The 24,785-nt window shown below is 40.6% G+C and overlaps 1 protein-coding gene across 1 annotated transcript; it reads right to left on the bottom strand.

Annotated features, from left to right (window-relative positions):
• Window positions 1–244: 244 nt before the first annotated feature.
• On the bottom strand, window positions 245–18,903 carry LOC140732075 (PI-stichotoxin-She2a-like). Its single transcript, XM_073054217.1, has 4 exons — window positions 18,673–18,903; window positions 15,387–15,557; window positions 2,284–2,313; window positions 245–566 (listed from the first exon to the last, which is right to left on the bottom strand). Exons 1-3 carry the CDS (start codon window positions 18,743–18,745, stop codon window positions 2,303–2,305), a joined length of 255 nt encoding a protein of 84 aa, XP_072910318.1. The 5' UTR covers window positions 18,746–18,903; the 3' UTR covers window positions 245–566; window positions 2,284–2,302.
• Window positions 18,904–24,785: the final 5,882 nt, after the last annotated feature.

The raw sequence follows: 24,785 nt of genomic DNA, 5'->3' as shown, positions 1-24,785 counted from the left end.
ACAACAAGCCTTTAACCAATAGGTTATGTAACTCAGTAAGTTATTAATACAAATTTAGTGTTGTGAATACAGGAAACGTGGGATATGGAGAGGAGTCACAGGGGGGATGGAGCTTACTGCAGAACTGTTCACAACATTTTCCCCCAAAGTTGTAATGTGTATTGAAGTGCTGTGGCGAGGGAATTCAGAAACATGACCAAGTAACCTGCTGACTGACACAAATATATTCACACATCACACTGTCTACATGGAATTCTTTATTTTATTAGTTTTAGTAATACACAATTTGTAAATAGAACTGCAAGAGCTGAAAAATGGAATGGTAGAGTTTAGCAATAATCATCTGATTTAAGTTATTCTAAACTGACAAAAATTTCAGCTCCCCATTTCTTTATTAAATGCATCCAATTACAGGTATGTCTGGATTAACATGCAGAATTTCAAGAGTAAAATTATTTAAAACAATAGTATTGATATTTTGAAGTTTTTCCCTTTGATGCTCACATCTCCATTCCTTAGCTCCGGACACAAATGATACTAATTTCTCTGTCCCAACGGTGCCATTTCTGTCACAAACACAATTAAGCAGAGGTTAAAATTAATGAGACAGAATTACACATTTTGGGAATTAAACTGAGAGTCCCTGTAATGAAAAGCATGATTTTTGCGAGGAATCAATAGGGTAAAGGCATTCTAATGAAGTGAAGGCAACTGTGAGCTTGCTTGGCCGACACAGAAATTGAGAAAAAGGGTGGACACATTATGCACCAAAATTAGTAAGATTTACATCTACAATTCCTCCATTTTAAATGTGTGCACTTCTCACTTTACTACCAGCAGAATGGTGTGAAGTTACCAGAAACAGAGATAAGGATCTTGGGAAAAATGAAAGGTCTGAAGGCAGACAAGTCACCTGGATCAGATGGTCTACACTCCAGGGTTCTGAAAGAGGTGGCTGACAAGATTGTAGAGGCATTAGTAATGATCTTTCAAGAACTAGATTCTGGAAAATTGCAAATGTCACTCCACTTTTCAAGAAGGGAGAGAGGGAGAAGAAAGGAAACTATAGGCCAATTAGTCTGACCTTAGTGGTTGTGCAGATGATGGAGTCGATTATCAAGGATAAGGTCTCAGAGAACTTGGAGGTACATGATTAAATAGGCTGTAGTCAGCATAGTTTCCCCCATGGGAAACTCTTGCCTGACAAATCTCTAGGAATACGTTGAAGAAATAACTAGCAGGATAGACAAAAGAGAACTCTGTACCTGGATTTTCAGCAAGCCTTTGACAAGGTCCCACACACAGGTCTGCTTAAGATGCTAAAAGCCCATGGTATCACAGAAAAGATACAGCATGGATAAAGCAGTGGCCGGTTGGCAGAAGACAAAGAGTGGGAATAAAGGGAGTATTTTCTGGCTGGCTGCCAGTGACTAGTGGTGCTCCACAAGGGTTTGTGTTGGGACTGATTCCTTTTATGTTACATGTCAATGATCTGGATGATGGAATTAATGGCTTTGTTGCAAAGTTTGCAGACGATCTGAAGAAAGGTAGGGGGGAGGTAGTTTTGAGGAAATAGAGAAGCTATAGAAGGACCTGGATTAGGAGAATGGGCACAGAAATAACAGATGAAATACAGTATTGGGAAGTGTATGCTCATGCACTTTGGTAGGAGAAATGAAAGGGTTAACTATTTCCTAAATGGAGAAAAAAAAAACAGAAACTGAGGTGCAAAGGAACTTGAGAGTCCTTCTGAAGGAATCCCTAATGTCTAATTTGTAGATTGAGGCTGTGGTGAGGAAGGCAAATGTGATGTTAGCATTCATTTCAAGACTACAATAAAAAGCAAGGATGTCCTGTTGAGATGTTATACAGCTCTGGTGCGGCCTCACTTGGGGTATTGTGAGCAATTTTGGGCCTCTTAGAAAGGATATGCTGAAGCTGGACAGGGTTCAAAGGAGGTTCACAAAATTGATTCCAGGATTGAAAGGCTTGTCACATGAAGAGCTCTGGGCCTATATGCACTAGAAGTCAGAAGAATGCGGGGTGATCTCATTGAAACCTGTCAAATGGTGAAATGCCTTGAGAGAGAAGATGTGGAGAGGAGGTTTCCGATGATGGAAAGATCCAAGGCCAGAGGACACAGAATCAAAATGTAGGTTGGTTTAACTAAATACAAAAATATTATAACATGTATCGATGCTACAATTAAGATCTTGCAAAAAGCAACAGAAGATCAACATATTTGAACTTCTTACAATGTTGCTACTTCATCGAGGTACTTACGTATAGCAGAAATGCCCCTTTATTTCGCGTCTGTAAAAATGAAAATGAACAGGTGAATACTGAAGTTCTCAAATTACCTATTATTTTAACAACCCTGAAAAAAATAGAGCATCTGTGATTAGCAAGACATTGATTTAAGAATTCTGACATCTGAGCAGAATGAAATGTTCCTGTGTGCATTAATTCAATGGTACATATTTTAGTAATTTTATCCCGCGAGATATTAAAGGATCAATTGAAACTAAAGGAAGAGTTTGTTGGGGGTGTACTATAGACCAAACAGCCAAAGAAAAAAAGGAACAGATGAAAAGGTAAATAGCAATATGTTCAAAACAGGATTATAGTAGAAGGGGATTTCAATTTCCAAAACATTAACTGAGATTGCTTTAGCATTAAAGACTCGGGAAAGGTGTGGAGGTAGGTGTAAGGGCATCATTTCTGAGATGTGTCTAGGACAGCTTTTTGACTCAGCTTGAGTCAGAGTACAATACAGTATGAAACAGGAATTTTTGGAGATAGTGATTGTTGTGTATTTAATATCTCAATAATAGTTGAGTAATCTTGTATCATTTGATGAAGCATTCTTGTTCATTTAAATAATTTATTACAGGTTAAAGGTAAAAATACATTACATACATAATTACATAAGTGCTCACCTCACTGAAAGTAAACACATGATTAGACCAGCATTTCCTTTGAAATAATTTAATATTTTGATGTTACATTTGAGATGAGATATTTTTTAAATGAACCCAAGAAGGCTACTGTTGAAGTGCAGTAAGATGTTCAAAATTTTAAAACCAGCAGTAAGGAATGTTAATTAAAATACGAGCAAAAAATGACAGAAAATGGGAGGAATTTGCAGGTCTGTAAAGCACAAGTACCAGGTGGTAATAATCAGAAATCGCTAATGGTTGGCTACGTCAAAGATTGACAAGTCTGATTACACAGCGGGTAACTGGCTCATGTATACTGAGCTACTGGGACAGTATATTGAAGCAAGTGAAATAGCCAGTGAAAAGTGCTCAGTTCTTTAAGTATGAAGACATACATTTTGCTTCAAAGTCTGATTGCTCCAAGCAAACCATCAGAAATGAGCTTTGGTGCTATTGGAAAATTATTACAGGAACACCAAGAACCAAATCCATTGCTAATTGCAAAATGATTTAGGTTTCATTAGCGGAATCCAAAAGGGGAATCCATTCAGAATACATGGCTGAATTGAAGAGATTGTCAGTTCAGTAATGGTCTCAACTAGGCATTGACAGATCATTTAGTTTGCAGAATCTTAAAACAAAAGAAAACATTTAAAAATGGCTCCTAGCTAAAAAACAACTTGCATTTAAATGAGCATTTGAAATCATTGTTACAATGGAAACCTCAGACAGAATTGCAGTCAGGAATGAAAGTGAGAAAAAATTGCAGAGTCTGAACAGAAACCAGCCTGGCAAAATGAATAGTGTTACTGATATGGCAGGGGACTCACATACACAAACAAATTCAGTTAAAGGCAAAAGTTACAGAGAATGCAACAAGTAGGACACATGCAAAGAGCATGCCGGAAAGACAAAAACAAATGGATGGTTCAGGGAGAAGAAAGTGCTAAAGAGTCAACTTGCAGTTTGAAAGAGAGCACTAATCTGCATGCTGTTGATGAAAAATCTGACAATGATGAGACTGACACAGTGCTGCATAGCCTTGAGATCTACCATATGAAAATGAAGAAATGACAAGCAATATGACTTGTACTAGAATGGAATGGCAAGTTATTTAAAATGAAATTGGACACTAGTTCGGCTGTTTCAGTCATCCCACAAAATGAGTGTGAACAGCATTTTGAAGATTCTAAACTGAAGCATTCAGATATGCAACAAAGAACTTGTACTGGAGAAAACACAATTCCTGAGGGATTGACAATGAAATACAACAACCACAAGCCACATTGGGCTCGTATGTGGTAAAAAACAGAAGCACCAGCATTGTGGGAGCATGAATAGCTGAGACAACTACAACTTGATTTCAGATCCCTCCACAATTTGCATGCCACAACCCCTGCAATGAAGCCAACTGAAAGCCAATTAAGAAGTGTACTGGATGTTAAAGAATGACATTGGAAAACTCCACCATATTAAAGGGAAAAATATTGTTAAATGAATGTACCACACCCAAACCTTAAAGCCTATCCAGTTCCTTATACGACTGGTGATAAAGATACCAGTGAGCTAGGTCACGTGGAGTCTGAAGCAATTTTTTTGAAAGTCGAGTGCAGCCCATCTACAATGGTGATGGCCCAGGACAGAAGATATCTTCGATCCTTTCTGGAGGAAAACACTTCAGCCAAGTGTACTTAGCTGAGTCCTACCTACTGGTGAAGATGGAAGAGACTATCTTCACCATAAATATTCACAAAGGATTTTATTATTACAACAAAGGCTTATTTTTGGAGGAGGAACTGCACTTGCACTCTGGTAGAAACCACTTGTTTAATTTCTTGTTTTAATTACACAGTTTCTGGCTCAGTTTCTTCCTCTTCTAGGTTCTGCAAGGTTGCCTAGGCACTCCATGTTATCTGAAAGACATCACTGTAAATGGCAAGGATGACAAGGAGCAGCTCGAGTACCTCAAGACAGTGTTAAAAATATTAGAGCATTGGCTCAGAGCCCAATGCAACAAGGGTGAATTATTTAAAACAAGCATCACTTACTGTGATCACACATTTGATGCACAAGAACTACACAACTATGCTGAGAAAATTCAAACCATGGAGGCAAAAGGATGCGGCAGAGTTGTAGTTTGTTTCTAGGATTTAATCAATGACTATAACAGGTTCCTGCCAAACCGGGCTACTGTACTCCACTCCTTGAACTCAATACTGCAGATCAGGAGGAAATGGCGAAGGACAAACATTGTGAGATGTCTTTTGAAAAGGTAAAGGAAATGGTGACGTCAAACACTTCCTGATGCACATCATCCAGTGAAGTTTGCCTGTGATGTCTCACCATATGGCATAGGTGCAATCATGTCAATTATTCTGAGTGATGGAATTGAATGCTCCATAGCATCTGTATCACGTTCCCTTACCATTGCATAGAAAAATTACACACAGATTTACAGAGATGACTTGAGCCCGGTCTGGGGTGCAAAACTTTTCAACCAGTACTTCTATGGGAGAGTTTACCCTCATTACTAATCATCAACCACTAATGTCCATTTCCAATCCACATAAGGGGGTACCACCAACAGCTGCAGCATGGATGCAGAGATGGGCTTGATTTCTTGGAGGACAATTACAAGAGAATTCAAGAGAGCAACTAATTATGGAAATGCTGATGGATTGTCCTGTTTACACTTAGTAAAGGAAGTACTATAAAATTTTACTAAACAAGTTACTTCCCTTCACACATTTCTCCAATGCAAATTGAAAGTCTCTCTATAACGTGTTACGAAGGATGAACAACTCTGATGGGCAGAAGGGTGCAGAGTCGCCCATGCCCCCCCCTTTTGGAGAATCGCAAATCGCTACTATTTCGATGCTGCTAACAAGGAAGTAAGAGAGACAAAAGGAAATCTGCCAGGGCAGTTGTTATTGATAACAGCTCATGAAAGTTAATGAGAGAGAGACACGCCTAAGAGTTACCCAGGGTGGATCGTCTCCTAGTGACAAAAGAAGAGATTTACTGCTATTGTCTTTTGGAGAAGGATTGTTTACTTGGTACTGTTCTATTCATTGAAACCCCTCAGGGGGCAACCAGAGTGGGCTGGTTTGATGGGTTACATCATCCCAACCTGATTGACACCTGAGACCCCATGAGTGGAGATAAAAGTGAGGTCTGGGGTAACATCCCTCAGACGTACCAGGAGAAACGCTAGTGAGCAACAGAACTCCCACGAGACAGGCTGGGAGATCGGAGACTGAACGAAGGGTCGATAAATTATAACTCAGTGTTTTGTAGCAAGACTGGTGGGGGCTTGTGTGTGTGTCCAGCTTTGCCTGGGTGACGAGTCCACCATGGAAGAACGGTCTAGCTAAAGGACGGAGGGGTCATACGTGAATGACCACAACAACAACGCATCGACGGATCAAAGTCATAAAGGAAGGTTGGCAAGATAATAGCTGTTACTGTTCACACGTTTTCTCTCTCTCTCTCTCCAACAATTGCAACACATCGACAAACACCTACCGCAGCCTGCATGAACTGAACTGAACTTTATATTTCCATCTGACAAATCATTATCCCCTAGACAACGATAGAGCTTGTTTCATTACTGATTATTATTATACCCGCACTTTTAGGTTTAGTATTGCTAACGTATATTCTCTGTATATTCACATTGATATTATTTTGTATATTTTTGCTAATAAATATTGTTGAAAATAGTATCACCAGACTCCAACGGACACTTCTATCTTTGCTGGTAAGACACCCAGTTACGGGGTACATAACAAATTGGGGCCTCGTCTCGAGATTTGATAGCAAATTGGAGGGCCAGTGAATCGGGCTATAAGTCTAGACTTTGATCTGGTTGCATGGGTAACCAGACGGGAAACCAGCAAAGATGGATGTAGACGAATTTACACAAAACCTGACTTTGAAGGCGCTAGAGGATGCCACAAAGACGGACTTGGTAAACATTGCGAAAGGATTATATCTCACAGAGATGAAGTCGTCAATGAAAAAGTGGGAGGTGCAGAGGGCTATAACTCAGTATTATATCGAGAAGGATGTGTTTTCGGCTGAGGTATTGGAACATATCCCTGAAAAGGTACCAGCTATTGGGACGGCTCAGTTAGAGTTGGAAAAATTAAGGTTGGAACAGAAGAAAAGGGAGTATGAGCTCCAGTTACAGGAGAAAGAGAAATAGAGGAAGCATGACCTTAGGTTAAAACAGCTGGAAGCAGAGGAAAGGGAGAAGGAAAGAGCTGAAAAACAGAGGGAGTATGAGGAGAAGGAGAAACAGAGGCAGCATGAGCTGGAAATGGAGAAGTTAAAGCAAGAGAGAAGAGTCCCAGGGGCAGACCGAGAGGAGAGGTTTAATGTTAGTAGGGCGTTTAGGTTAGTACCTCCGTTCGAGGAGACAGATGTTGATAGTTATTTCTTGCATTTTGAAAAGGTGGCAGTGAATCAGAAGTGGCCCAGAGATCAATGGGTGGCATAGTTACAAAGTGTGTTAAAAGGGAAGGCACAACGGGCATATGCGGTGATGTCTGTGGAGAAGTCTGAGAATTATGAGGAAGTAAAACAGGTTATCCTGAGGCATATAGACAGAGGTTCAGAGATTTAAAGAAAGTGTGGAATCAGACGTATGCAGAGTTTGCCTTTGAGAAGGGTGTGCTCTTGGATCGCTGGTGTGCGGCAGAAAGGGTGGAGGAGGATTTCCATCGTTTCAGAGAGTTAATTCTGATTGAGGAATTTAAAGGTTGTGTTTCAGATGATATCCAGATGTACTTGAACAAGAAGCCGAATAAGTCTATATCAGAATTTGCCAGGTTCACAGATGAATATGCCCTAACCCACAAGACAAAGTTTTCGTTGAATAAGAGTTACCAGAAAGACCGTAGGAATGGTAGAGAAAGCCCGCCGGCTGAGGTAGAAATTCAGCCGGGAGCTCGTGGTAAAGGTAAGGAGGAAGAAAGGCAGGCTGGCAGGAGGGTTCCTGGCTTGACCTGTTTTAATTGTGGCAAGGTTGTTCATATTGCATCCCTAAGTGCTTTGCTCCGAGGAAGGAGACAGGAAAAGGGAACGTAGCAGTCCCTACAGGGTGTATTGTGTCGATCAGCAAATCAACAAGAAAGGCCCAGGTAGATAAAATATAAGAGGGGCGTGAGAAATTTATGTCAGAAGGGACCGTGTCTGTGAAAGAGGGAGACACACCAGTTCCAGTGCAGATCTGGAGAGACACTGGAGCTGAGCAGTCATTGATTCTCAGTAAGGTACTAGATTTTGGTCCTGAGACTGGAGAGGTAGCTTTGAGAGGCATAGGAAAAGGGACAGAAGCGGTGCCTTTGCATGGGATCATTATAAATTGTGACCTGGTATCTGGACCAGTTGAAATAGGGGTACGGTCAGAATTACCGAGAGACGGCGTGGACGTCCTTCTTGGTAATAATTTAGCAAGGGGTGAGGTGTGTTCAGCCGTGAAGCTGACGAGCAAGCCTGTAAGTGCTGAGGACCCGCCCCTAGATTCCAAGATCTACCCCGCATGCGCGATCACTCGCAGCATGTCGAGAAAGGCAGCTGAGAAAGAGACCAGTTTAAATGAGTCCCGTGTTGATTTGGCTGAGACGTTTTTACCGACCCTGTACCAAGAGGGATTAGGGGATGGTAAGACAGAGAATAGGGAGGTGAAAGAGAGTAAAGGAGAGGAGGTAGACCTACCCTTAGCCAGGAGGGAATGTATAGAGGCACGGAGTAAAGATGAGAAACAGATAAGGCAGTTAGAAGGTCCAGGGTTGGACATGGATGATCTGTCTGGCTTGACGGAACAGTTTGAAGAAGTTGAAAAATTGAAATGTGTTCCCGATAATGATATAAGGGCAGTCCTAGATGAAAAGGATGCCGCTACCTTGAAGGAGTCTGCTGGGTTAGCAGATGAAATTGTTTTAACCCGCAGGGTTGAGTTTACTCCGGATGGGAGTTGCCCAGAGAGTAACTGGGAGGATCAGGGGAACTTAGAATTGAAAAAGGGACTGGTATGGAAAGCCTGGAAGTGGTAGATGTCCCGCTTGAGTGTGTTCAAGATGTGGATGCACATGGTACTGAACCTAGTAATGAAACTCAGGAAAAGTCTGAGGTATCTGATTTAGTTGAAAAGGAATGCAGTCCTTTTGGGTCAGATGGACTTGGTTCAGTGAAGAAAGGGTTAACCTTGGTACCAGTGGCAAGTGAGAATTCTCAGTTGTTTGTGTTAGAAGGTGTGTTAAAAGTTAGTTAGGAGATGGGAGCTGGTGATGTGAATACTATTAATGAAGGAGAAGGGAAAAGTGTAGTTCCCAAATTGAATAAAGAAAATTTAAAGTCTGGATTGGTTTCAGAAGCAGTAACCAGGCTGAAGGAACAATGGCTTGTAAACAAGGTGCCTGTGAATCAATTACAGTTTGTTTTGGAATTTAAAGGTAAACAACTTGCAGATGTTAAACTGAAAACTAATAGAAGGAAGGGTCCTGAAGATAAAAATAATGACTTGCTTAAAAATAAAGAATTGTGTGGAAGTTCAGAAGATGGGCTAAGTTTGGAAAACATTGCTGATAAAATAACTCCTATGAAAGGAGTATGTGAAAGCCTATTCCACACTGGTGAGCAAGCTAACCACGTGAGAGTTAAATGGAAAAGAGGCAAAGGTTGACAAAATGCCACTTTAAATAACAGGAGCTGGTTTTGAGGGATTTCGACAAAGCATATAAATAATAAAGACAACCATGGAAGATTGACTGCTAAGTTTAAAAGTAAAATAAAGATTAGTATTTGCATAAACTTTTGTAATGTACTACAGAATAATCACACATGTATTGGTTCACATTTTGTAATATATACTTAAGATCACAACCCTTTAGTTTTGTTTTTGCTGAAGAAAAGGAATAAAAATAGGTGGTTATTAAATTGGAGTCTGATGCTACAGGAATTGGTACAAGATATTAAGATATTAAAGGAAGTGACAATGTAATCGCTAACTGTTTAGATGCTAAGTTGAATGTATATCTGTATTACTCTGTAGTTGAAAACTCTTTTGTATTGTGTTAGATTCTGTAATACTGTAAGACTCTGTATTAGTTAATTTTCCCCTTTGGTGAAAATTCTTAGAAGGATGGGGGTGTTACTAAGGATGAACAACTCTGATGGGCAGAAGGGTGCAGAGTCGCCTATGCCCCCCCCCCCCTTTGGAGAATCGCAAATCGCTACTATTTCGATGTTGTTATCAAGGAAGTAAGAAAGACAAAGGAAATCTGCCAGGGCAGTTGTTATTGATAACAGCTCATGAAAGTTAATGAGAGAGAGACACACCTAAGAGTTACTGAGGGTGAATCGTCTCCTAGTGCCAAAAGAAGATATTTACTGCTATTGTCTTTTGGAGAAGGATTGTTTACTTGGTACAGTTCTATTCATTGAAACGGCTCAGGGGACAACCAGAGTGGGCTGGTTTGATGGGATACATCATCTCAACCTGATTGACACCTGAGACCTCGTGAGTGGAGATAAAAGTGAGGTCTGGGGTAACACCCCTCAGACGTACCAGGAGAAACGCTAGTGAGCAACAGAACCCCCATGAGACAGGGTGGGAGACCAGAGACCGAACGAAGGGTCGGTAAATTTTAACTCAGTGTTTTGTAGCAAGACCGGTGGGGGCTTGTGTGTGTGTCCACCCTTGCCTGGGTGACAAGTCCACCACGGAAGAATGGTCTAGCTAAAGGACGAAGGGGTCATACATGAATGGCCACAACAACGCATTGACAGATCAAAATCATAAAGGAAGTTTGGCAAGATAATAGCTGTTACTGTTCACACATTTTTTCTCTCTCTCTCTCCCTCCAACAATTGCAACACATCAACAAACAACTACCGCAGCCTGCAGGAACAGAACTAAACTTTATATTTCCATCTGACAAATCATTATCCCCTAGACAATGATAGACCTTGTTTCATTAGTGATTATTATTATACCCGCACTTTTAGGTATAGTATTGCTAACGTATATTCTCTGTATATTCGCATTGATATTATTTTGTATATTTTTGCTAATAAATATAGTTGAAAATTGTATCACCAGACTCCAATGGACACTTCTATCTATGCTGGTAATACACCCAGTTACGGGGTTCGTAACAAATGGCAGACATGATCCAAAGGGAAAGCAGAGAAGACCCCGCACTGACTCAGGTCTACATGGTCACCGGAAAATGGCTGGAATGTGCAACAAATACACTAGTTTCCCCATTTTTACAAGCACCAAGATGATCTTGCCCTTGACAAAGGTTGCCTTCTGTGGGGACAGAGAGCTGTTGTACCAGCCAAGTGTTAGGGGAGCTACATGCCATTCATCTAGGCATGGTTAAAATGAAGGCTTGACTCAAAGATTTGTCTGGTGGCCTAGGAGAGAGTAGCATACTGAGCAGCCTGTCATGTTCTGTACGGGTGTCAAATTGGCCTGAAGGTGCAAAGAGCAGAGTGGTTCCATCCCTGGAATGACCTGCACTGCCCAGACAGAGAATTCATGTGATTTTCACCAGATCACAAATTTCTTGCTGGTGGTGGATGCAGTTATAAAGTGGCCAGAAGTGTTCCCAATAGCCTCATTACAGCCCTCCACACTATTAATCTGTTCAGAAGGCTCTGCTCAAGGACTGGTGTCCCAGAACACTTAGTCAGTGATGATTAGTTTGTTGTGGAACAGTTTCACTCATTCCTAAAAATAAGCATAAGATTTAGGAACAGTAGTAGGTCACTCAGCCTATAGATTCTGCTCTGCCATTCAATCATGGCTGAAGCAATTCTTCCAGTCATCCCCACTCTCCTGCCTTCTCCCCATAACCTTTGATACCCTGGCTAATCAAGAACCTACCTCTGCCTTAAATGCACCCAACGACTTGGCTTCCACAGTCACTTGTGGCAACAAATTCCACACATTTACCACACTCTGACTAAAGTCATTTCTCCACATCTGTTCTAAATGGACACCCTTCAAACCTGAAGTCATGACCTCGTGTCCTATTCTCCCCTCCCATGGGAAATAACTTTGCCATATCTAACCTGTTCAGGCCTTTTAACATTTGGAATGTTTCTGTGAGATTCCCCCCTCGTTTTCCTGAACAAGTTATACAGCTCAAGAGCTGCCAGACGTTCCTCATACAGTAACCCTTTCATTCCTTGAATGGAATGAACACATGTTATCTACATCAAAATACCCAGCTACAAATGGCTTGGAGGAAAGGTTTGTCCAGAGGCTCTAGAACAAATGCACTGCTAGTAATGTCGGCACTAACCAGAAGCATACCAATTTTCTTTCATATCGCAATGCAACACACTTCACAACCAAAAAAACTCACCATTTATGCTTTTTCTGGGTCATCCCTTGTGATCACACTTGGATCTCCTCAAAGTCAATCTCAGAAAGAGTATATAGGAGAAACAGCTGAGACAAATTGAAGGCTTCTCAAGCAAGGTTTCACTCCAGACAAGCAGTCCTAGCAAAGGACTAGAGGGGTGATCAAAAGTGAGTACTTGGCAAGATTAAGGACAAAACTGGAACACTCTCCTACACAATGGAGTTTGCAGTTGATATCGTCAGGAGACGCATCAATCAGTTGAGATGGGCGGAAAGTTGACTACTGCTATCAGAACCACTTCCTGCAGTCTCAGAGTAGGCTCCAGAACCTGGGATGATTCACAGCCACAAGTCTCACCTGCCAGCAGAGTGATTCCCTTGTCAGGAAAGGCATTATCCCACAAGAGTAAGAAAACTTTCACAGTGATTAAATCTTTAGGCCCAAGTATGACAAATTAAAATATAATATGTTGTGGATGTCTTTTTTCTGTGCATGTAGTTGTGATGCATTCTATTGAGTTGGAGTTTATAGCTAAGAAAGGAGGAGTGCTGTGTATTTAATATTTGAGGAATCTTGTATTTGCATTGATTAAGCATTCTTGTCTAAATAATTATGGGTTTTATGCATAAATACATCACATCAGGGTACAGATACAAAAGCCTGAAATCATGTACCATTAGTCAGAGACCAATTACTATTATATAACCATGTAACAATTACAGCACAGAAACAGGCCATCTCGGCCCTTCTAGTCTCTGCTGAACGCTTACTCTCACCTAGTCCCACTGACCCACACTCAGCCCATAACCCTCCATTCCTTTCCTGGCCATATATCTATCCAATTTTACTTTAAATGACAATATTGATCCTGCCTCTACCACTTCTACTGGAAGCTCGTTCCGCACAGCTACCACTCTCTGAGTAAAGAAGTTCCCCCTCGTGTAACCCCTAAACTTTTGCCCCCCTAACCCCCAACTCATGTCCTTTTGTTTGAATCTCCCCTACTCTCAATGGAAAAAGACTATCCACGTCAACTCTATCTATCCCCCTCATAATTTTAAATACCTCTACCAAGTCCCCCTTCAAACTTCTATGCTCCAAAGACCTAACCTGTTCAACCTTTCTCTGGAACTTAGGTGCTGAAACCCAGGTAGCGTTCCAGTAAATCTTCTCTGTACTCTATTTTGTTGACATCTTTCCTATAATTCGGTGACCAGAACTGTACACAATAAACTCCAATATTAACTCCAGAATGGTTTCTATCCCAGTTAAAAAATGATTCACTTCCCCCCCAACTATGATAAGATGGGCTTTTGACCTCACAATCTACATCATTTATGGCCTTTCACCTTATCATCTACCTGCTCTGCACTTTCTCTGCAATTGTAACACTTTATTCTGCATCTTCTTTTCCTTAGACCAATTCATTACAACAATGCAGTGAGGTGGTACATCTGGGTGCGATGCAAGACAAATGTTTCACTGCAGCACAGGCCATGGTAATTAGGCAATTTACCTAATTTAGCATGTTATCCACGTGCCTTACACCAGATTCCAGAAACAAGGTCTACACTCATCTTTGACACATCAAGACTCCTCCACTGGACTATGTTATTGACTGCTGTTCTGCTTTCAACCAACAATTCCAAGAAAAATCACCACCAAACTCTGAGACTGGGACTAAATCCTTCCCTTTACAAGTGATCCTTACCAACAGACTGCAGCAGCAGCAAAACCTCTGCCAAGATTATTCTCAACACTGATGCCCCACACACCACAAGTCAAAAGTGGCAAGCAGTCTTAATTCCAGGATTTCAGTTTATTTTCATATATAAATAAACATACAAATACCAAGTAAACAAATAAAGAGCTGAGAAAGGATGTTGGGGGTGGGGAGGGGTGTGAGACAAAGGAATAAAGACTGAGCTTCTGAAAAATCTATCACATAGATGTGAAAGAAAACTTCTTAGTGATACATTAATGGGTTATATGATTAGAACAGTTACATCATGTGGGTAATGTGCTAATACTTAGCATGAAAAATGAGAAAGCTATAAACCGTTATTTAATCTGCTATACCACTTTCTGCCAGTGAGTTTGAAAAAGTACACGTTGTTAAAAAGTACAAATCTTATACAAAAAAGTATTATTAAAAAAAGCAGTAGTTTCCAACGTAACCAACAGACTGCAATCAAAGGCAGTAACACCTCTGCCATGACTTTGCTCAACACTGATGCCTCACACTTCACTGTGTCTTCAGCCCCTTACTCTACACCTTGTACACTTACGATGACAAGTAGTCTTTGCATTACACATTGATAAAGTACAATCTTCCTTCATTCAGTGTACTGATAGACACCTATAATTAAACAATTTAAGATCTTGGCTTAAGTTCAGGATTCTAGAATGGGTACATTCAACATCACGTGTGAAAGTATTTTAAAACAAGACAGCATTAGCATTTATGAGAGAGCATAGTGAGACAATAGGATTTTCAAAATTGGGAGATACTAAATTCTGTAGGATTTATAGAATTAGCTATACAGTCCTTAGATAATATCATAAGCTTTCAAAAGAATAATGTTAAATGTTTCAAAATTATTAACAGGGAAGATGAAAAATAAATTTCTTGTCATGTTAAATGTAAAATGATATTGCCTTAGTATAACTGGAAGTTGAAGAGTACTTGGCTGTGTCTCCCAGGTTCTTGACTGGTCAGACTCTTTGAAATTGTTCCACTGTGCAAGAACTCTTTCCTTCTTAAACACAAGAAATTCTGCAGATGCCAAAAATCTAGAGCAAAACACACAAAATGCTGGAGGAACTCCATAGGTCAGGCAGCATCTATGCAGATGAATAAACAGACATTTTGGACCAAGACTTGCTGAAATGTCTCAGCCTGAAAAGTTTACCACTTATTTCTGTATAGATGCTGTCTGACCTGTTCTGTGTGTGTTACTCTCTTGCTTCTTGTTACATTCTCTTTCCTTCATCAGGGGAGTGTAGGTATTTTGGAAAAGTTTTCTTATTTAAGCAGAACAGAAATAATGCTTCAGAAACTTACTTGAACTTCTTTTACAAAGTGCAATGCAGTCATTTAGTTTCACAAAGTTGTTTCCATTGGCACCGCAGCCACCATAAATAAACTTAATGCATTTCCGAGTCTGTGCATTGTAGTAATAACGAGGTATGTAGGCTTTGCACGGTCCTTCTTTTTTTGGGTCTGAACATTTGCCTAAAACAACCAGAAAAGTACGAAGTGACTAAGTGTAGCATTTGTAAAACTGTAATACCATACCAAAACAGGTCTCAATGTCAAGATACAATACAAGAAGCAATTGAAATACAAGTTATTACTATTTAGTAAAAATATTGCCAGAAATAGAATTTGCAACATGATTGTCATTTTTAGCCAGTTTACAATCAATGTTATCTATCAGCACTGCATGCAAAGCTTCAGAAAGGAAAATCTGACAGATTTTTTAAAATAACCTCAAAGTAAATAATAATCTTTGGTATTTTACCAATAAATAAAAAAATAGAGCTAGAAACAGAATTGAAGATGTGTTAGATGATTTTAGCCAGTGTAAAGTTAATGTACATTAGACTTTTCTATTCTTGATTGATTTTTAACTGGAACTTCATCAAATGCCTCTATGCAGGTCAAATGCTGTGCTAGAGCACATTTCATTTTGTTAATAATGAACTTACTTTAAGTAGTTCAGGCTGACACTCATTGTTTATCATGCATCCCCCAAACATTGATTTATGCTAATGTTAGAAACATTTCCAACAATTTGCCCCCTACTGACTGAACTGTGGTTACTCACTTTTTTAAAAAATGGCACCACATGTCCAGTTCTCTGAAACTAAGCCTCTTGCTGATAAACAATCAGAATCATCAAAGACTTTACTATTTCCTCCCTTGCTTCTTTTTTTGGGTCTGGGTTCCACTTCATCTGTAAAATGCCTCGTGAAAATATTATCTGAGCAGGGTCAACACAGATGGATTTAAGCCAATTTGCGATAACAAGAAATGGGATTTTCACATTTTAAAATCGCTTAACACAAGTTAACATTAGTCAAACAATATTTCTGAAATGCCTAGAAGCAAAATCAAAGGGATTATGATAAATATTTTGAGGTCCAACAGAGGACAAATTTGAATATTGTAATTCTGCAATTTTATATTGTGTCACACTACATCTAAGTCTATAGGCAACATGTTGTTTGGAATCATTCTACAATAAGTTAACATTACTCAAAAACATTTTGATGTTTTGAACGAATACCAAAAGGATTATGTTACTATGTATCTTGAAATTCAGCAGGACAAATTTAATTATTACAGACTGCATTTTACAGCATTACTCAATTCAGATTGTTGGCTATTCACTCTATATTAGAAAATGTCACAGAAACCAGAAGTCTTTCTTATCATGTTCTTCTTGTTCTTAATGCTGATGGATCTAAAGTAGGAAAAACTGCTTGAATAAAAACTGACCACAGAACATCATACATTCATCCATTCTCTGAAACTCAGTGTTCACTTTATTAGGTACCTGTGGTCTTTGTGATCTTCTGCTGCTATAGCCCATCCACTGCAAGTTTCAATGTGCTGTGTGTTCAGAGATGCTGTTCTGCACACCACTGTTGTAACGTGTGGCTTTCTGAGTTACAATGGCCTTCCTGTCAGCTTGAACCAGTCGAGCTTTTCTCTTCCGACCTCTCTTTAACAAAAGGTATTTTCATGCATAGACCTGCTACTCACTAAATGAGTTTTGTTTTTCACACAATTCTCTGTAAGCTCTACAGCCTGTTCTGCATGAGAATCTCAGGAGATCAGCAGTCACTGAGATCCTCAAACCACCCTGTTTGGCACATGGTCAGAGTTACACTTCTTCCTCATTCTGATGTTTGTTCTAAACAACAACTGAAACCTTCGACCATTGTTGTTTGCTATTATGCAATTTATGAGCAATATGATATCTAAATGAAGAAGTTACAACTGAAATACTTATGGTTGGTTCCAAAGCCAAAAGAGAAACTGCTTGATAAACTTGGTAATTTGGCTTCCCTTGTAAAATTGGAAGTAACTCTCCATGATTCAGATTTGAATTTTCAATAGCACATTAAGAATCTGACCAGGGCACCATTTCTGCACAAGTAGTAATACAAAAATATTTGAGGCTCATCATGATGCTGAAAAACTAATTCTTGTCTTTATATTGAATACACTAGATTACTGCAATGCATTCTTTACTGGCCTTCCAAAACAACCTATTTACAAACTGCAACTCATTCAGAACACCGCTGCTAGACTTCTAGCCAAAATCATGACGAGGGAACACATCACTTCTGTACAAGCTACTCTTTGTATCTTATTGAATTGATTTGAAAAGTTCTCTTATTGGTTTTTAAAAGCTCTTAATGGTCTGGGACCAATAGTTTTTGCTTTACAATTCTTTTCCAACTCAGAACTTCTATTGTCTGTTTCTTAAATTTAAACCATCCCCTTCAAAAGGTAATTGACAGGTCTGCTTTTTTCAACTATGCCCCTAAATTGTGGAATTAGTACCTAAAGCTAAATGATTCAGTTTCAGTTGCCACTTTTAAACCCCTGCTCAAAACCTATATATTTAACCTTGCTTTTAACGAACATCTTATTGACTTATTTTCATGTTAATTTTTAGTCTTTATTTTAATGTTTAATTTGTCCCTTGGTAAAGCACATTGAACAACACTGCCAATACGAAGAGAGCTCAATAAATAAAGTTGTTATTAGCGTTGCTGCAACATGATTGGCTGATTAGTTATTTGCATTAATGAGCAGGTGTACCTAATAAAGTGGGCACTGAATGTATATCAAATCCCGTTGGCTAGGCAACACAATGTGTAAATGTGTGTGTGCGAGAGAGATATGTTTATGGAAATTACATTAAAACATCCCTTAACTCCACCCTGCCTACAAAAAATACAAGATGTTACATTTAACTTTGTGCAAGTTTAAAGATTACCTGGTAAATCATCTCAAAATAAAAAATATCGCCACATTTCCTTTCTGATGCCTTGCAACTTTGAGTGATTAGATTGATTTTTTTCTGCCCCTGCACAAAATGAGGTTGTGATGCTACACAAACACTCAATTTTCCTCTAAACACACGGAAAATATATTCGCTGCAATTTATGGAACGATGGTGGTACTGAGCATCGCAAGTCTTGTCATTTCCACAGCCTCGTTTTTTTAAAAATTTAACACTAAACAGGAAACGTGTTTTTTTAAAAAAAACAAATTCCAATCATTATTGCAATTTTCCCAGCACGCCTAACCATTTTTCTAAATGGGTTACCTTTTCCTTCTGCGTAATACGGTAGAGAGAGCAACAAAATGCAGCTGACTAAGACGACGATGCCCCACTTCATGGTTGTTCAGCCGGTGTGAGTTGCCTTGTTCACTCTGTGTCCGGGATTACAGTCTGTTCTGAGTATGTGTTCTCACTGACTGACTCCAAGACGTCACATTTATACAGCGCGGTTTACTATTTCTGTGCTCAGCTTTCCATGTGGACCCAACTGGAAAACCAATGGCGCCAACCTCAATCCCGATTAGGATCTTCGGGGCTGACAGCTGCCGTTTAGAATTTTATAAAGGCTGATTGGCAATCGTTAATTTCCGAATTATTGCTTATTTTATCTCTGAGATAACGTCATACAACAGAGAAGCAGGTTCTTTTGGCCCAGATAGTTCCTCTCTCCATTCAGTCGTGAAGAAGGGTTTCGGTCCAAAACGTCGACTGTTTTCTCATTTTCATAGATGCTGCCTGGCCTGCTATGTTCCTCGAGCATTTTGTGTGAATTATTTTTAAGTTGTTCTCCGTTGTACACCTCAGTGCTACTGCAATTAAAGAATAGACCTAAAAGAGCTGGTTTAGATGCCTGTGAAAGAACATATCTTTCCTTTGTTTGGAGTTCTATACTGCAAGCCACAAGACATAGGTGCTGAGTTAGACCATTCAGCCCAAAGAGTATGCTCCAGCAAGCAGAATTTATAATCAGAATTAAAATGCATCAAAGCAAGAAACAAAATTTGCTAGTTAAAATGGGTTATCAGATTAATGTTGCCCATATCTTTCTGTATCAAGAATGCCCTCTTTTACTACCAAAGGAATTTAAAATAGAACACTTGATAATCAACAGGAAACAACCCTATCTTTGACCGTATGATGGAGGGAAGGTCAGTAACGCAAGTGCTGAAAACGGTTGGGCTTAGAAAGCAGCTCTGAGATATCTACAACAATGTCCTGAAATCAAGATGATTGACCTTCAACAACTAGAAATAAAGTTTCTTTATGTGATGTATCCCTTCAGCCATTGAGTTCTGTTTGACGGGGGCACATTGATGCTTCACTCTGAGATATACCGTACACTCATTCAATCACGCTGTCATGATCAGAATCAGGTTTAGTATCACCAGCATAGGTCATGAAATTTGTCTGATCACATCACCTCTGGAACTGTGCTCCTTTGCCTTTGGATTAAGGGTGCCGTGAAATATAGGAATAAATGGTTCTGACAAAGGCCAGACTGTGTAGGTTATTGGTACAGTATGTGTTGTGCAATACACTGTTCTTGATACATTCCTGCACTGTAATGATGGAGTGGTCACTTTGCATTCACCTTGCTTTCCCAGTCTGGACAAATATCTGTATTTTCTGATAGACACCAGTTCTGTAGCGCTCCTAGAACAGTTTGTGAAGAGGCTGGAACAGCTAGTTCTAGTTAGGCATTGTCAGGAACTATAGACTTGGTGGATCCAGTGCACTCAGCCATTTCACAATACTGTACCTTTTGATAGATCATACTGATGCAGGTTTGGTTTCTATGATGTGTGGGTGGGGTGGTGGAGGACAAAATACAAAACTTATCACCCACTCAGTATATCTGGTTAGAAATTCTTCAGCTTTGTTTCTTGCACTAATTGTTTCACATTGTCAGGGCACTGGAACAGGAATCCAATCGCAGACCCTGTACTATGCACACAGTGATATTAATTGAGTAACAAATCCCGAGGTGCAAACAAAGTCAGTGTCAAAGTTCAGGCAGAGATCAAAACATCCAGAGAAATCCAAAACCCAGGGTCAGGAATCAGGCAGAGTTGATATCCAGATAAACAGAGTACAGATACAAATGCTGGAAAGGCTCAGGAAAACTCACTGGCACAATCTGGCAACAAACAGGTGAAAACACAGGACTGAAATACACTGAGCAATACACAGAGAGGCAGATGATAGGTGGAGCACAATGAGACACTGGTGGCAGCAAAACAGGTAATATTGAGAAACAGATGAGAGACAGAGTACTCAGTGATACAGGGACCGGAGTAGAGTAGGAGCGGGGACAGGAGCACATGGCAATACAAAACCACAGACTGACAGCTAGGAGGAAACACACAAAAAGACAAAGTTCAACTGGAGGTACTGACACACATGGTTGATCCTGGAGATCAGTGGTCAGAGTGGGGGGCTTCGGAGAGTGAGGAAAGGAAGTGAAATAATGTACTATTTATCTACATTTGTCCAAAATTAATAGTCCAACTTGTATTCTTGTTAAATTTAATTTCTCACTAGCTGATTTTTTTTTGCTTTAGCTGTGACAATCACTGACATTGCCATACAGTCTGGCCGTTCTTGCAGACGGGCAGCTGAAAGAAGACGACAACCACACACGTGCGAATGTTTCTTTGTAATTGTATTTAACTCTCTTCCTTTTGTTTTAGTCTTGTCAAGTCTTGATTGAAGCACAGCAATGGCCACCCACTTCCCATTCCCATTCTGACATGTCAGTCCATGGTTCATTGTCTTGCTGCTGTTTGTGCATGGGAGGGCGAGCCAGGGGGAGGCTTTGGGGTTTTAACCTTTTAACTGTCATTTCAACTCCTCTGTTTTCATGGATGTTTGTGAAGAAAAATAATTTCAGGATGTATACTGAATACATTTCTCTGACATTAAACTTACCTTTGAAACCTATGTCATTGGTGCCAATATGCATCAAGACTTTTGGCTGCTCACCTCCCCCCTGAGAATTCCATGGACCTGGTCGGAGACATCCCTGACCCTAGCACCTGGAAGGCAACATATCATCCAGCTGTCTCCATCCTGCCCACAGACCTTCATCCCTGTTCCTCTGACTATGGAATCTCCTATTACCACTGCAGTCCTCTTCACCTCTCTGCTCTTTGGAGCCACAGCTCCAGATTCAGTGCAAAAGACCCTGTCACTGTGGCTCTCCCCCCATCCCGCACCCATAGGTCGTCCCTCTCAACAGTGTCTAGAGTGGTATACTTATTGTTGAGGGGAGCAGCCACATGGTATTCTACTCTGGCTGTGCATTTCCCCTTCCCCTCCTGACAGTCACAAAGTTACCTGTCTTCTGTAACCTCGGGGTCACTACTTCCGATAGCTCCTGCCTATCACCTCCTCATTCTCCTGTATGAGTTGAAGGTCATCGAGCAGCAGCTCCACTTCCTTAATACATTCTCTCATGAGCTGCATCTCGGTGCACGTATATTATTTTGCTTCACTTTGTTTCAGTCTTGTCAAGTCTTGATTGAAGCATAACGACAACGATTCTCCCTGCTTACCGTTGTCCACACTCCTGTTAGGAAGATGAGTAATTTAGATAAACGCTGTTAAAGGAGCGGTATTATTTTTTTCGAGGACACTGCTTTCGAGCTGCACTGATAACATCAGTTTTTAGTTAATGTTACGGCTTTTATTTAGCAGTCCTGTTGGCCCAGTGTTTATTTCTTTTCCTTGGTTCTATACAGTTCTCATTAAAACTTAGTGAACCCTTTATTCCGTGTCGTTATCTCTCGCTTTGCTCTTGGGTCATCACAGAACTCCTGTCAGTAAGACCTGACCTTCAAAATGGACCCAGCAGAGAGAGAATAGCTGAAATCGGCACTGAATTTTGTTGGTCAGGTGGGGGAGAAGTTAAAGTCAGTGGAGGCTGGGTTAACAGAATTGTCTCCCACAGTGTGACACCTTCTCTCAGCAGGGCAAGCTCAGTCCATGCTGGAAGAACAAGTGTCAACGACGGTTCAGAAACTCACAACAGACAGCCAGAATCAGGTGGCACCATTACTGCTCTCACTGCCACTATCGGTCCACGTTCTGGGAAAGAAAACTAGTAATAAATAAATAAATTAGTAATTTAGACAAACGCTGTTAAATGAGCACTATTAATATGGTCCTAGGTCACTGCTTTCGAGCCACAGTGACACGTTGTGAGTTAGAGAGGTTTTAGTTAGCGATCCTGTTGCCCTCTAATATATTGGACCACAAGACCATAGCATATTATTTTCCTTTGTTTTGTACAGTTCTTATTAAAACTCAGTGAAGTTCTTTCTGTGTCTGTCTCTGCACTCAGCCTATCCCTAAATTTCAGTCTTGCGGAATATTGTTCTCCTTTGTTATTATAATAGTGATCTTTTCGGTTGAAATCAATTACATTCATTGATCTAGCATGTACCAGGGTCAGGGACCTTTGGGATCAGCAGCAGAGCATTCTGAAAGGGAGGGTGGACAGCCTTTGGTCATACAATGTCTATGCTGATGGCGTGGGTTAAATAGGGCGAGGTGCTGCAACATGAATTTAAAGAGCTGCACAGCAGAATTGGATTTTTTCCCAGTGTCACATGATCCTGAGTACAGGATAGGAGGATAGCAGACATCCCACCTCCCCCGCAAGTTCCGGGAGTCTCCCGCAAATTGATGGCGCTACCTCCGTGAAATGAGTTTTTGCAGGGTGGGATATCTGGGATAGGTCAGATGAATGTGTGACAAATGCATTAGGTGGAAAACAGAGCTTCATTTTGAATTATTGGAAACATTAATGGGGTTGGTGGGAATCATTAATGTGCCATATGGATGGGTTACACCTGGGCGAACTCGGTATGGCACAGCTTGATGGATACGATTAAATATTCCCGTTTCAGCCTGCTGCAGCTGAGAATCACAACTGCAGCCAAGGTCTGTACGGTTAATAAAGATGTTTTAATGTGTTTGGACAATCTATTGTTGCTTAAAACCGATGGAAATAATGCTGAAATCCTCGCTAGGAGAATTCGTCAGAAAAGTGGCGATCGCTCCGGGCTACAATTGCGTTTAAAAAAAGATTTCCATCACAAATCCCAACTATCTTGCTGGCAAGCATACAGTCTCTGCTAAATAAAAATGATGATATCAGAACTAGCGTGCGTCCACTCCTCCACGGAAACTTGGTTAAACCCTCCGTACCGGACGCAGAGATTCCGATTGACAGGTTCGCTAAACACCATCTCTCAAAGGCAGAGGGTAGTGTGTGCTTCATGATCAACTGCACTTGGTACACCAATGTGTCAATGATGTCCCAATTCTGCTCACCAGAACTGGAATATCTCGCAACGAAGTGACGGCCATTTAACCTGCCGCGGGATCGTCTTTCCACCTCAGGCCAATGTCAAACAAGCTCTAAATGATCTGAGCAATGGGATTAACATGCACGGAACAGCACACCCTGAGCTCTTCACCATCATTTTGGGCTAGCTTGAAACAGTCTCTAAATAATTACAATCAACAAATCACTTTTAGTACCAGAGAAAGCACACTGAGCCACTGTTAACCACCATCAAGAATACCTACCGTGTTATCCCACACCCACACTTCGGAAAGTCTGATCACCCGACTGTACTTCTACTCGCTGAGTGCAGGCAGAGACTGAAGATTGCAGCAACAGTAGTGAGTACCAATAAGATATGGACAAGAGAAGCACAGGAGCGTCTACGGGGTTGCTTTGGACTAGACTGTATTCAAAGATTCATCTAGAATCTGGTTAAGAATGCCGCAGTTGTTACAGACTTCAATAAAACCTCTGGGGATGCATGTGTGCCCAAGAAAACTTGCTGTACAATCCCAAACCGAAAGCTATGGATGAAACCAGAAGTTCGTGGTCTGCTCAAGGCTAGAACTGTGACGTTTAAGTCTGGTGACCCAGGACTGTACATGAAAAACAGGCTTGAATTGCGAAGGACTAGTTCAAGAGCGAAGATATAATTCTACGTGAGGTTGGAGGTGACATCAGATGCATGTCAACTCTGGCAGGATTTGCAGGACATTACTTCTACAAAGTAGCACAAATGGCAGCGAAGCTTCACGACCAGATGAGTTCAACCCATTCTGTGCCTGCTTTGAAAGGGAGAATATAACTACAGCTGTGACGATACCTGCAGCAATCGGTGACCCTGTGATCTCAGTCTCGGAGGTTGTCTGTCTGGAAGGTGAACCGGACAAGGCCAAAAGCCTCAATGGAGTACCCGATAAGGCTCTAAAAACATGCCAACCAACTGGCAGGTGTATTCAAGGACATTTTCAACCGCTCATTGCTATGGTCGGAAGTGCCCACCTGCTTCAAAAGAGCAACAATT

The sequence above is a fragment of the Hemitrygon akajei genome, chromosome 8, assembly GCF_048418815.1.
Source record: "Hemitrygon akajei chromosome 8, sHemAka1.3, whole genome shotgun sequence".
Taxonomy (NCBI): domain Eukaryota; kingdom Metazoa; phylum Chordata; class Chondrichthyes; order Myliobatiformes; family Dasyatidae; genus Hemitrygon; species Hemitrygon akajei.
Note: the sequence above shows the minus strand (reverse complement) of the source record. Positions and strands in the feature narration are given on the sequence as shown.